Source organism: Symsagittifera roscoffensis, chromosome 3 (genome assembly GCF_963678635.1).
Source record: "Symsagittifera roscoffensis chromosome 3, txSymRosc1.1, whole genome shotgun sequence".
Lineage (NCBI taxonomy): Eukaryota > Metazoa > Xenacoelomorpha > Acoela > Convolutidae > Symsagittifera > Symsagittifera roscoffensis.
In genome coordinates, this window is record NC_087064.1 from 33,252,447 (window position 1) to 33,265,754 (window position 13,308).

Consider the following 13,308-nt stretch of genomic DNA (forward strand, 5'->3'; position numbering starts at 1 on the left):
AATTTCCAAGTAGCAGGTTCGAATCTCAGACGTAGCCGAATTTTTTTTTACTAATTCGAGGTTTATTTCTATTTTTTATTATTGCACTTTATAGAATTGCTTTTTGTGGTGTTGTCGCAACTGTTTGCGAAGCCAAGCTTTGCCTTTGTGTAAAAAAATTCTGAAATGCAAGGAATTTTCAAGCATGTTTTCTTTCATACTGCGTCAAAATATATCAGTAGTTTTTCCGTGTTTTGGAGTCATCTACGTTTTCGTGTCATGCTACGGCGTTTTTAAGAGTAGTTGAATGTAGTTGAAGCTCTTATATAGTCGGGATGTTTTTTTTTCGGTCTTAAAACTTGTTCAGGCTCAAATTCACATTTTCGCGGCTTCATTTAACGATTTTTTTGAGGTTCAGTTCATTTCCTTTGTTAAAAGAAAGGCAAACTCCTATCGAGCAGCAAATATGTTAAGGTCATGAAAAGTGTAATCGACTTCTATTTTCGAAAATAGAACTTTATTATCAGGTCTCCAAGCGAAATGAAAAATTTTACCTATGGATCCAGTTTTTTCAAATGGGGTTAGTCTTATCAAAGTTCCTCTCATAAATTGTTCGTGAAATTCAAAGATCTTGCACGGCATCAAAGTTTTGCGCGTTTCTATTTATGTATGAGAAGGGAAAGTTTGCTTCTATGTATAAAATATGACCTCCAGCCTGGAATCAGACATCGCTCAGCTTAGGAAGTCTATAATACTTCAATCTTTTTTGAACGCATTGCGAAACGTGTTGTGGAGTATTCTGACAAACGCCAATACACGCTCAGCAAGAATATCTACCTCAAAAGTGGCAAAGGCGGAAATTTCAAATGATGCCAATAATGACAAAATTCGTGCAAAGGGTTGAGACCACGCAATTTTCTCTTAACAAAGTGTTTATAAAAAATTTTAAAAAAAGGTTTGGAAAGATTTTTCTGGGTTTTTTTTTAGCTTTTGACTTGTTTATGTTTTTTTTAGGATTCGATGAGCGTATTTCAGTCTGTTATATAGGTCGTGACGATTTTTTTTCAGGCTTGTTGAGGCTCAAATTTACTGTTTGTGGTTTGCTTTTTGGTTTCTTTCTGCGTCCAGTTCTCTTTTTTACAAGGAAGGCGAACACCACCCACTATCGGACTGAAAAAGCGGAAAGGTCACGAAAAACGTGATCGACCTCTAATTTCGAAAATGGAATTTCAGTAGATTTCCCAGCGAAATAAAATTTTTACTTCTTAATCTTACCTCTTATTGGTTAGTTTTATCAAAAAAGTGTCAATCATAAATAGTTCTAGAAATCCAAAGAGCTTCAATGTCATCTAAATTGCTTTTGAAATTTTAAAGTTGAAGTTTTTTTTTAAAAACAAGTCATTATTTTTTCTGTTTACTTGCGTTCAATGACTCTTTTCCAACTGTCTGTATGCTATGTTATTGAGATGGCACTGAATTGGTAAGTGATCCATAGGAACCGTTTGAATCATTGATTAAATACTATGATTTTAAATTTGAAAATTCAATTAAATTGTTTTTCTTGACTCTGGGACACATTTTTAAAATATATATTTTTTATGCTCCAAATCACGACTGAAAAAGCCCTAAAAATGATACCGCACTTGATCCCCTGCGAGAATTTTTTGAGATTCAAAACAGGCAGGGAAAAACAGACCTTATGCCATTCTTTTTTCCACTTCGTGCAGTTATCGGAACAATAATTGTTCCGCGCACTCTTAAAGAGTGCGAAATCAATATGGCGTAAGTTTGGCTTCTTACTACAAAGAGACTTCGTTGGCGATCGATAGTGATATCTTAATGGAAATTTTGGATTTACTTAACAATCGACACCCCTATGGTATCTACTAAAGAAATGGCACCCTTAAAAGTTTAACAACAAAATTAGCACAAGTGCGTTCTATTTATATTTCGAATTTTGACGTAATCTACTTACCAATTACCCTCTTCCTTGAAAAGGGTAATTGTTTTGTAGATCCGAAATTTTCAGTCGTGATTCCGAATAGAAGAGAAATAGAGCAAGCAATTGGAACAAATCTGATTGCCTCATTTTCTTACGTTTTTTTGGCGGTTATGTCTTATTCTTGATTTTTCCGCTGATCAGGAACAGGACTAATAATATAAAATGGTTGAAATTTAATTTTTTCTCGCTTAATTTTGTTTTCTAAAGGTTAATGATAGCAGAAAATTTGGTGCTTTATGCCTAGCATTTGATTACTCTTGTTAGTTTTATAATCGCGAAAGTTACAACCACTGTATACTGCCCTGCCCGCTAACTTGCTTCTGTTTTGCGTTATAAACTGGTAACTTTTTCGTCTTTGTGACCTGTCTGCTTACTAGATTGTCTGCCTACTGCTATTTAACATACAAAAGATTATGTCAAGATTGGGCTCACGTATCTTAAAATTGCTTACCTTTTCATGTACTAAACTTCAGAACTAATATATCGCTTATCAAAACCAATTTATCTAATTGGCTTGCTTAAAACCACTGTATAAATTTTGATAAATCCTGAGCGAAAGGGTTGACTTATCACGCGTTGCAGATGGCTCATGACCTTTTTGAAACCCATCGGAAAGATCTGCATGATTTGTCGGATACGATTTGGCACAATCCAGAGTTAGCATTTGAAGAAAGGGCTGCCCACGATTCCATAACTGACTTCTTTGTTAAAGCTGGCATAGGAACTGTGACAAAGAACTATTTGCTGGAAACTGCCTTCAAAGGTTCGGGTATGCTAGTTATTAAGGAGTCTTTTCTGTTATACGGCCCAAAATAACCATTTTCTTAACTGTACTTCTGTTTTTAATAATGAAAATCCAGATTTTCTTTGGCCGGATGTAAATTCTACCTCATCAGATTTCAGCATTATGAACCAGTTTTCAAAATACGAAATGTTCAATTTTGGACCTTATATAATAGAAAGACTCCTATTGAAAAGTAACTCTTATTCGCCTGATATTAGGTTTTCATTAAACAATTGATAAATTATCTAGTATAACAGAAAACTTGAGTTCCTAGAAAAGTATTGTTAAAAGTGTATTTTGACGTGTTTTTGTCTACGATTCTGTATCTTTATCAACATTTACTTATTATTTGGCTTTATCTCAGAAAGAAATCATTAAATAATTCCGACATCAGTATTTTTAGTCGAATATGTAACTGGCAAAGGCAGCAACAAAAACACTGACAAAAAAGAAATTCCTTGTGTCGCATTCTTCAGTGAATACGACGCACTTCCTGGAATTGGACATGCTTGTGGACACAATCTAATTGCAGTAGTCGGAGTTGCGGCATTTCTCAAGGTCAGATAATTAGTATACAAATAATGCTACCTACCTCCCTTGCGTAACTTATTCCTGTCAACTTGTCGGAATATTGCAATTATAAATTTTCTGTGCATTAGAGAACCTTTTTTAATTCGTTTAATCTGGATGTTAGATATTAAATAGAAACAGCTGCTCTAATACTCTAGCTTTTATAACGGCTATGACAGATTTCGTCCCATTTTAATTTCAACAGATTTCGTCCCATTTCAAAGCGTACACAGATTTCTTTCCATAAATTTGGATGGGAATGATAGGATGTTGGATATGGGACTTAATCTGTATGGGACGAAATCTTTTAATTAAATAAATTGGACGAAGTCTGTAAATTGAATAAATAGTACGAAATCTGTAGCAAGACGAAATCTGTGCCAATCGTTATAACCCATGTTGAACACTGTTTCGCATGTATCGGGAGACGAGTTTACTGTGCTTTTTTTCTGAAAGGAGGCGAATTGATTTTGGCGGAGTTATTTATTTTGCATGAGAATTTCTCATTTGAAAACTTTTAGACTGTTTTTTTTTCTATGGTCGGTCGATCGAAGCAAATTAACACTTAAATCAATGTATCTTAATGTCTATGAAATCAAGTGAAACCAGAGTCTTTATTTGATGTTTGTACGTAGCTTTAGTTGATTGCAGATCTCGATTGCATGTCCATAACTGCCAAACTGGTACTGTTTGGTTCCCCTGCCGAGGAGGAAGGGGAGGCAAGATTCTGATGCTGCGGCAGGGGATCCTAGAAGGGGTTGACCTTGCTCTCATGTCGCATCCTTCTGAAATAGGGTGCTGCCTGAATTCTGTATCGCCCTGCTGCAGCCAAATTGAGGCGGCTTTTTATGGTGGGCTTTCATGTAGATTTTGAATCGCTCTAATTTTAATCTGGTGTTTTTAGTTGCAGAATTCCTTCGTAAAGTCCTTCAACTACAAAACTTTTGCATATCGATCGTTAAATGTTGCTACACATGTCCATCGAATCAAATCGGTAGAACTTTTTTAACGTTTGATGTTTACACATGTGTAAGATAATACTACAAAGTAATTTTTTTCCATTGTAAGTCGCAAACAAAAAGGCTATTTTGGTATAATTTCAACCATTGGAAAATAACAGCATCTCTAGTTGTTTCATTGGCTAGTGTTGCTTTACTTCCAAGCGACCGAAGCGCAGATGCGAGGACATGAACTTCGTAATTTACAAGTCAGGCTTCAGCTTCTGCCACCAAACTTTTCAGTAAAATTTCAGTACTTTCGGAATGATCGGTTGGTTGTAATTTTATAATCTCTATTTGTCGAAATTTCCTTTTTTTCCAGTTTTTTGTTGCCTTTTTTTTCGGCTTAGTAGGTTTCGGCTTATTTTATATGACCTTTTACTGTGTCGTTTGTTGGCCGAAAATAAACTTCTGCGTGCGTGTCTGTCTTCTGTGGGGAAAGGACACTTGAAATTTTTTGTATTATACAGTTTTTTGAATTATTTGGGAATGAATAGTTTTTGCTCAGGTATTTTTTGCTTGTCTTACGCTTGGTAATTATGAACTCAAATTCACACAAGCATACCGTCGTCAAATAATTTTGCACACGAGATTTTTTGTGCTTTTTGGGATCATCTTCTGTCTGCATTTCAAATGCCCGTTCTATTCGAAACTTTTTTTCCCTATTGGTTACAAATTTACTAAATCCGATTTCAGTATATCAGTTTTCATTTTTTCCTCATTCTGACAAAAAGGTTTCGGCTTGTAATATATCGGTTTAGAGGCCTTTTTGAGAGGTTTGAGAAGCAAACAATTTTTATCTAATTTTTTGGAGTTTTTAAGTTTTTCCAATAAAAACATTTTTTTTTCGAAGAATTGTGTCTGCTCATCATAAGTAGGCTTTGGTACTGCTTTATTAGTTTTGTTTCGATGCTTACTTAACATTCAAATTTATTATTTTGTCATATCTTATGACATGAATTTTTATGTACGAAAATTCATATGCGAAAATTTTCAAAGACATTTACGAAAATTCAAAGACATTTACGAACATTTTGGTAGATCAATTTTTTTATATATAATTTTTTCGGCTTTCATCTCTTTTTGCCGGTTAGTTTGTCCTGTTCTGTATATGTTTTGTCACATCTAGTGCGTTGCTTCACCTCTGCGTTGCTTCACTTTCAGCAGTAATTTTAGTTCCAAGATTTCGGATTTTGTTGCAATTTAAAGTTTTATCCGATTTGTTGGTTTATCTGCAAAGAGAGAAGAGAGAGAGAAAAAAAAAGAGAGAGAGAGAGAGAGAGAGAGAGAGAGAGAGAGAAAGAAAGAGAAAGAGAAAGAGAAAGAGAAAGAGAAAGAAAGAAAGAAAGAAAGAAAGAAAGAAAGAAAGAAAGAGAGAGAGAGAGAGAGAGAGAGAGAGAGAGAGAGAGGAGAGGAGAGGAGAGGAGAGGAGAGGAGGGGAGAGGGAGAGGAGGGAAGAGGGAGAGGGAGGGCGAGAGAGAGAGAGAGAGAGAGAGAGAGAGAGAGAGAGGGGGAGAGCTCTTGAGGTGCTGAAGAACAAAGAGCTCTTTGAAGAAATGAAAAAGACGTTTACCGTAACTTGGAATTCGTGATTGTAGTTCTCATACCAGTATATGAAGATTATAGCAGTTATTTATTAAACGGACAATTATCACGCTCGATCAAATGACTCTAAACCAAACGTTTCAAAATGTAAACTAACCCAGAGTTCAAGTTTTACAATATTTAATGCCATCATACCAAATATGAAAAATATAAAGTAAAATTATGACCGAGCAGAGATGTTAATGATATTTTTGTTGTAAAGTAGGCAGTATAAAAAGAAAGTGAGAAATTGATAGCTACCACAATATTGAGAGATAGATATATAACTTCTATCACAGTTAATCCATCCATCGAGCCTGCATTTCTGAAGCTCAAAACGTGCTCTGGCACATATCCTAAATCTTAAATTTATGCTAGACTGTGCCGTAAGCTGTATAGAACAGTTGTGCTGTGATTTTCAGCTGATTTTTTCACCTCTTCCAATAGTCAAGAAGCATTCAACAGAGGGACAAATTTTTGTTTTAAAGTTAATGAATTCTTGTAGGATCTACGTTAAAATTATGATAAAGTTCCAATAACGTGTTACGGTTATTTTCATAATAGTCAATTTTGATATGATTTCTGGTTTTTTAAAATTATTTATTAAACTTTTTGCTGTGTTTAGCTCGTCTTTTTTCAGTTATGATGCTATATCATCTGTGTTTAGACAATTAATCGATACTCTATTATAATCGCTTGTATTGTTTCGGATCATTTGTAGTCTTGAACGTCTGGCTTCCATTCTGAAAGTTCATTCTGAGCTTACGCTGTAAAAAAAATTAGTTGGCTGCAATTCACCTAGTAGTTTGCAATCAAGTCCATTCGGTTTAATATCGCGTTTTTGACTAGTTTCGTAAATTTCAGACTGCGTTTTTGCTATTTTTAAGTGACTGTCAACATGTAATAAGTTCCACGTTCTTTAGTTGATAGTAGCTTTGGACCAAATTGGCATACTGGCTCGCGTAGTTCTGCTGGGTTCTCCGGGGGAGGAGGGAGGGGGAGGGAAGATCTGGCTGAAGCAGAAGGGTGCTCTGGAGGGAGTAGACTTGGCTCTCATGTCCCACCCTGCCTCGCGCACACTGTGTCTGAATACAATCACACAGTCAATCAAGAGACTCAAGGCTACTTTCCATGGTTATTTTGATCTGTTTGTAGCTTTTTAAATCAATATATCGACTGGTATCAAGTTATCGGCTCCGATCTTGATTTGTTTGTTTTATAAGATTTGTATAAAATTTGTGTCTCTGGTTATTTGCGGTTGTTTTTCTAGTCGTCAGCTCTGTTCTGCTTTATGTTCAAATGCTGGGTTCTGAGTATAATATGTGCTATTGTTGTTATTCTGTTGTTTCCATGGGTCAGGGTGGGCTTTCTTTTGTCGGGTAAGGAGGAGAGTAATAGATAGGCGAAGAGTGACTTGCAGCCTTTGCATGAGCGTCGTTTGTATCTTCATAATAACCAATTTTTTCTCTTCAGTTTTTTGTGACTCGATGTGCTTGTCCCTACCAGTTTTTTTCATGTTTGTTATCTATAGCCACAATAAACGAAGCTTAATATAATGGGTTGATTTTTACGCAATTAATCAAACAGATTCGAATAATTATACTCAAGCTTAAGGATTCTGGAGCTTGGGAAAAGATGCATAAACGGTGTGCTATATGTGTTGCTTTTTATTGGTCTGCATTAATAGGCATTTCTTGTTTTGCTTAGTTGATAAAATTCCTGGATAGTGGGAATATTGTGGTTCGTGTGTTGCTTTTGGGTTCCCCGGGCGAGGAGGGAGGAGGGGGCAAGATTCTTATGATGGAACAGGGGGCTCTCAAAGGGATCGATTTTGCTCTCATGGCTCATCCTGGAGCCTTTGCCTGCTGCACCACTGTCATTACCCTAGCGATGAAGGAAGTAGTTGCTACTTTTAACGGTTAACTTTGCTTTTTCTTGCTCGTCGTCCACTTGTTGTTCTATAATACAGCATTTGAATTTATGCTGACTTTCATTTCCGGAAGATATAATTGATTTTTCTGTTTAAAAAGTTAAGGATCTTTCGATAACTAAAATGTTGACAAGCTACTAGGCATCTAACGATCCTCCAAGGCTCATTAGTAGTTTTTTTTTGGAATGACGAGCTCAAAAGTTTTTCTCTTTTTTAAGTTTTTTTTTCGCTAGAGATTTGACACTTGTTCAAAATTAACTTGAAATTAATGTTTTGTCAATTTAATAACCTGGTTTTAATATCAATTGTTGTTGGTAGGAGAAAATGCACACGGGACAACCCCGTGGCGCGGTCGCAATGCACTAGACGCCGCGGTGTTGGCATACAGCAACATCAATGCACTAAGACACTGGATGCATCCTTCCATGAGAGCACATGGTGAGTTTTGCATTTCGCTGTAATTACATCTGGTTCTAGCATTCCGTTCGGAAAATTGTCGTCACAATATTAGCTTGGAAGACTAGTTTATAGTTAGTGGCTACAGTAATATTTCTGATTTGTTAGCAAAGGAAGTGTGCTTCCTTCCTCAAAAACTTCATGATTTTTTGACGATAAGCTCGGTGCAGTTTAAATTTATCTGTCTGATCGTTATAAGGAAAGAATCAACATACGGCCGTGTCAGTTTCTTACGGCTCACTGCTAATACGTCCTTCCTTAAGAGAGTCCGTGTGGATAATTAACTATGACAATGACAAATGCCCTCAAATTAAATTCTCTTGTTCGATAGAAATTTTTCAGTTAGTATGTGCTTGAATTTCTTGTAGGAATATTCACGGACGGTGGTAAGGCGCCCAACATCATTCCGGACAGGGCGGAGCTGCTGTTCTACTTCCGCGCACCTAACAAGAGGGAATTGCAGCCATTGTTGGATAGAGCAGAGGAGTGTTTCAAGGCAGGAGCAGCAGCTACAGGATGCACTGTCCAAATCAGAGAGGTCAAGATTCATTTTATCTCATTTAGTCGTGCTGTGTTGTTTTTTGTCCTTATTTATGAGCAAATATAGAAACACTTACCTTAAATATCCATCTATTATTATTGCATGTTGAACAAAAGAATTTTTTCACGTATAAGCTGTATCGTATATTGCAATGGTTAAGATTTTTTTTCGATTTTCCTGTTTGAATTCAGTGTTCATTTCACTAAGTTTGAAACTTAGCAACCCAATAGTGGGATCCTGTCAGGGTTTCCCCGGGTATTGCGATTTTGGCCTCCATATATGAATAAACAAATCCTTTTAGGTTACGAGCTACGGCAATTTTCGAGATTTTTCAGAAAGTTTTCGAAATTTCTGAAAATTTGAAAATCTCAACCCTGTAATTGGGGTCTGTCGGGATACTCTCGGGGGTTGCGAATCTTGCCTCCAAATCTCACTTCTCAAATCTGTGTAGTTTTTGAGATATGACGTTTTTTATACGATTTTTTCAAAAATTATCAAAAAATTTAGATTTAAAAAAATTCAAAAACTTTGAAGATATTATTTATGTAGTTGGAAACTTTGCGGGTGCTCTCGGTAGTTGCGATTCTTACCTCTAAATATGAGTGCTCAAATCCTTGTAGTTTTCAAGATTTGACGCTTTTGAAGATTTTTTCGAGATTTTTCAAAAATTTCTAGAAAACTTAATTTTTAAAAATTTCTGAAAGTTTGAAATTCTTAACCCGGTAGTTAGAGGCTGCTAGGATACTCTCAGTGGTTTCGCATCTTGCCTTCAAATCTCACTTCTCAAATTTTGGTATTTTTCCAGATATGACGTTTTTTTTATTGATTTTTTCAAAAATTTTCATAAAACTTGGATTGAAAACAATTGCAAAACTGTGAAGATTTCAATCCTGTAGTTGGATTCTTTGAGGGTACTCTCAGGAGTTGCGATTCTTGGCTCTGAATATGACAGCTCAAATCCTTGTAGTTTTCGAGTTATGACGTTTTTAGTGATTTTTTTCAAAAAGTTTTCAGAAAATTTATTTTTAATTTTTTTCTTCAAATTTCGGAGTTCCCAACTCGGTGGTGGGGGCTGTCAGAGTATTCTAAGGTTCTTAGAGGTTGTAAATCGTGCCCCAAATAATATGAATGCTCAAATCTGTTGTTTTCCAGATATGACGTTTTTTGTTATTTTTCAAAAAACTGCAAAAACTTAAATTTAATTTTTTTTTCAAAATTTGAAATTCCTAACCCTTCAGTTGGGGGCTGTCAAAGTACTTGCAGGGGTTGCGAATCTTGCCTCCAAATATGATTGCTCAAGATTCGAGATATTAAATTTTTTTGTGGCTTTTGAAGTTTTGTTTGTGGAAAACTTAAATTTGAAAAGTTTCTCAATTTGAAATTCCTAGCCCCGTAGTTGGGCTTTGTGACAGTACTTTTATGAGTTGCAAATCTTGCGTTCAAATGCGACTGCTCTTTGTTATAAACTGCAGAAATTTGACGTTTCTTAGCGCGAATCAAAGATACGTTCAATTTATTTTATTAGCTGTTCATTAATCTTCATGTATTTTTTGGCTATTGGTTATCTCTGCTCCTTGTTGATGCATGATTTTGCTTTAAAAGTGAGGTACCACCCTTTCCTGCTTTCGATGAACACCTGAGTTTGTGCTGTGCTTTTAACTCTATGCGTTAACAGCAAAGTGTCGCGTACGACAGCGTAGTTCAGAACCCGGTACTGGGTCGCATATACGAGGAGAGAATGGAAGCACTTGGCTATAAGTTCCCACCCAAAACCGAAAGACCCTTCCGAGGCAGCACCGACATGGGCGACGTATCCCGGGTTGTTCCCGCCATCCACCCGTGGTTTAGAATCCCCTGCAACAACGCACCGGGTCATTCGGTCCCTTTTGCAGAGGCGGCGAAATCAGACGACTCATTTGTAAGTGCGATGGACTCAGCTGACGGTTTGGCTTATACAGCTCTTGAGGTGCTGAAGAACAAAGAGCTCTTTGAAGAAATGAAAAAGACGTTTACCGAAACTTGGAATTCGTGATTGTAGTTCTCATACCAGTATATGAAGATTATAGCAGTTAATTTATTAAACGGACAATTATCAATTGTTCAATGTAAATTGGATTCAATATTTATGTTTTGAATTTTACTTTATTTGTGTTGCTGCAAGGTTTAATAATTGCACGAATTTTGTTCAAGAAGTTGTAATAGTGAGGGACTGGTCTTCTAGCTGACCAGCCTTTTGGCATAGAAAGTGAAAAGTGGGTCTTGTAGCAGACCAATGTAGTACAGCTGAAGCATAATTGATTGACCGACATGAAGATATGCTGCATCGGGGATTGAAATTCCCTTACGAAAAATTCGTCGTTAGTCAACAATCTAACTGTTAGTCAACAAAAACCTATCAATTCAAAAACAAAATTTTTAGAACTAATCGAAAACACTGATTATCGAGCATAATGCCAGATGTGATCGCAGCGAAGCAAGCGGACGCTTACTTGATAGTATCGCCTCTTAAATCATCGTGTGCTGGCTTGTTAATTTGTCTGCTAAAAGGCCAATCTGCTATAACACCGGTATGCTAAAAGTCCTAGCCCCGTACAAGTGGTCTCTAGCTTAAAACCAAAGCACAATAAGTTCAGGTCAACTTGATATATTAGCATAGTATATTAGTATCGCGATAAGGAAGGGTATTGCAATCGGGTACTAGACTTTTTTCTGTAAACAACTTTGTCCACAGGATGACTGAAGTTTGGTCATCTCCAAATGCATTTCTTTTTCTAACCATTTCAATATTTCTACTTGCACGTCTAACAGTTGTAATTCAACTGCTGGCTTCAATAACTGAATTCATAATTGTTTTACAACTGAAAAATTTTCTAGATGAAAGTTGATTTTTTTGGCTGCCTTTTTGATTTCGACCGAATTTTTGTGGCTTACTGGCCGAGTTATTATTTCTGTAATTTTTTTTGGTTGATTTTTCGAATACTTGTTTTCATTTTCTTGAGAGTAAATATAGCTCATGGTTTTCTAGTTTTTATAGGCGTCAAAATTTTCTGTTAAAAATAAAATTTTTTGAGTTTTTTGCTGGAATGTTTTTGCAATAAAGTTTCAATTTTTTTTGGATGCATGAAAATTTTGACGCCTATAAAGACCAGCCAGATAACCATGAATATATTTACCCTCAAGAAAATGAAGAAAAAAGTACTAAAAAATCTACTGAAAATTTCAGAATTTATTACCCGGCAAGAAAGGTTTCTGATTTTTTAACCATGGTTTCTGATTTTTTTTAAGAGTAATGAACGTAGTGAATACTCTTATATAGGTCTTGCTATTTTTTTTTCAGGAAAAAGTCTTAATTCTAATCACGCTCAATTTTGATTTTTCATCATTTGATTTTTGATTACTTTTCAAGTTGTTCACTTCAATTCTTTTGTTAAAATGACGGCAAACTCCACTATCGAAGGTCATGATCGACTTCTAATTTCAAACATTGAAATTAATTTTCAGATTTCTCAGCGAAATAAAAGTTTTATCTATTGATCTAGTTTTCTCAAATTGGGTTAACTTTAACAAAAAAGTGTGCTTCATAAATTGTTCTACAAAATCAAATTGCTTTAAAGCCATCTGTTTTTTTTTCTGCAAAATTAGCAAACTGAAGATTTTTGAACAAACAAGTCGGTTTTCCTCAGTTTTCTTGCGTTCACTACTCGGTTCCAACTATCAGTTGGCTATGTTTTTGTTCTGCAAGTGTGTGAAACTATTTTAAGTTTTGATTAGTTAGGTGTATTTTAGGTTTGAGCACTTTTTTTGAAATCGATTGACTTTGTTGGCTTAACGTATTGTTTCCATATGTCAAAAAAATTGTTAAACTTCCAGATTTTTTGCAAGATTGACTGGACTGTTTTATCATTAAAAACATGGCGGTAAATTTTAAGCGGGATCCAGGAGTGAGGTTCTTTCTGGCTGAAATTTGTGAAAAAAACTTCGTGTTTGTTTTTCCTTCGCTTGCGTTTTTTGTGCACGTATGAATTGTGTGATAGTTTGAAGCTTGTGTGTTAGTATGAATTATCTTTTTTTTCCAACCTAAGTCGCGAATAAAAGTGTTCATTTTGAAAGTTCATTTTGATCAATAAGCAGCTATTAAGTACAGTCAATGCTAAGGCTATTAACACAGAATATTATATTACAAATATCACTTTAGCTTCAAGGTGTCATGGATCTGTAGCGTAGAGGTATGGAAGGAGATCCGCAACAAAATGAGAGGGTTCGAACCTGGGCAGGGTCGGATGACTTCATTGAAATTTTTCGTATACTGGCTGAAATGCGTCCGCTCTTTAAATTGAGGCATGTTAGTTGGTATTTTTTTTTCAAATTGGTTGGTACTGCTAATGCGTCATAATTGGCTTGCTTCATGGTTATTTTTTTTTAAATTTCTAGCTCTCTTTTGGTTGCGAATAAAATTCATAATTG

General features: G+C 35.7%; 2 protein-coding genes across 3 annotated transcripts in view; one reads left to right on the forward strand and one right to left on the reverse strand.

Annotated features, from left to right (window-relative positions):
- LOC134841416 (microtubule-associated proteins 1A/1B light chain 3C-like) overlaps nt 1-13,308 on the reverse strand; it is a 393,097-nt gene that overhangs the window by 143,399 nt on the left and 236,390 nt on the right. The window lies entirely within an intron of this gene.
- LOC134841267 (xaa-Arg dipeptidase-like) lies at nt 2,416-11,004 on the forward strand. Of its 2 annotated transcripts, none has more exons than XM_063857141.1 (6): nt 2,416-2,744; nt 3,169-3,323; nt 6,841-7,051; nt 8,166-8,285; nt 8,672-8,841; nt 10,520-11,004. In XM_063857141.1, exons 1-6 carry the CDS (start codon nt 2,564-2,566, stop codon nt 10,874-10,876), a joined length of 1,194 nt encoding a protein of 397 aa, XP_063713211.1. In that variant the 5' UTR covers nt 2,416-2,563; the 3' UTR covers nt 10,877-11,004. The 2 variants fall into 2 exon arrangements, with proteins under 2 accessions (XP_063713211.1, XP_063713210.1); XM_063857140.1 differs by lacking the exon at nt 6,841-7,051 and adding an exon at nt 7,625-7,835 and having other exon boundaries at nt 2,420-2,744.

What these genes read in the sequence shown, in the direction of transcription:
- LOC134841267 (XM_063857141.1), top strand. Translation starts at nt 2,564, where the DNA reads ATGGCTCATGACCTTTTTGAAACCCATCGGAAAGATCTGCATGATTTG. An exon ending in GAGTTGCGGCATTTCTCAAG is followed by an intron (nt 3,324 to 6,840) that starts GTCAGATAATTA and finishes CACGTTCTTTAG; the next exon opens with TTGATAGTAGCTTTGGACCA. An exon ending in TCCTTCCATGAGAGCACATG is followed by an intron (nt 8,286 to 8,671) that starts GTGAGTTTTGCA and finishes AATTTCTTGTAG; the next exon opens with GAATATTCACGGACGGTGGT.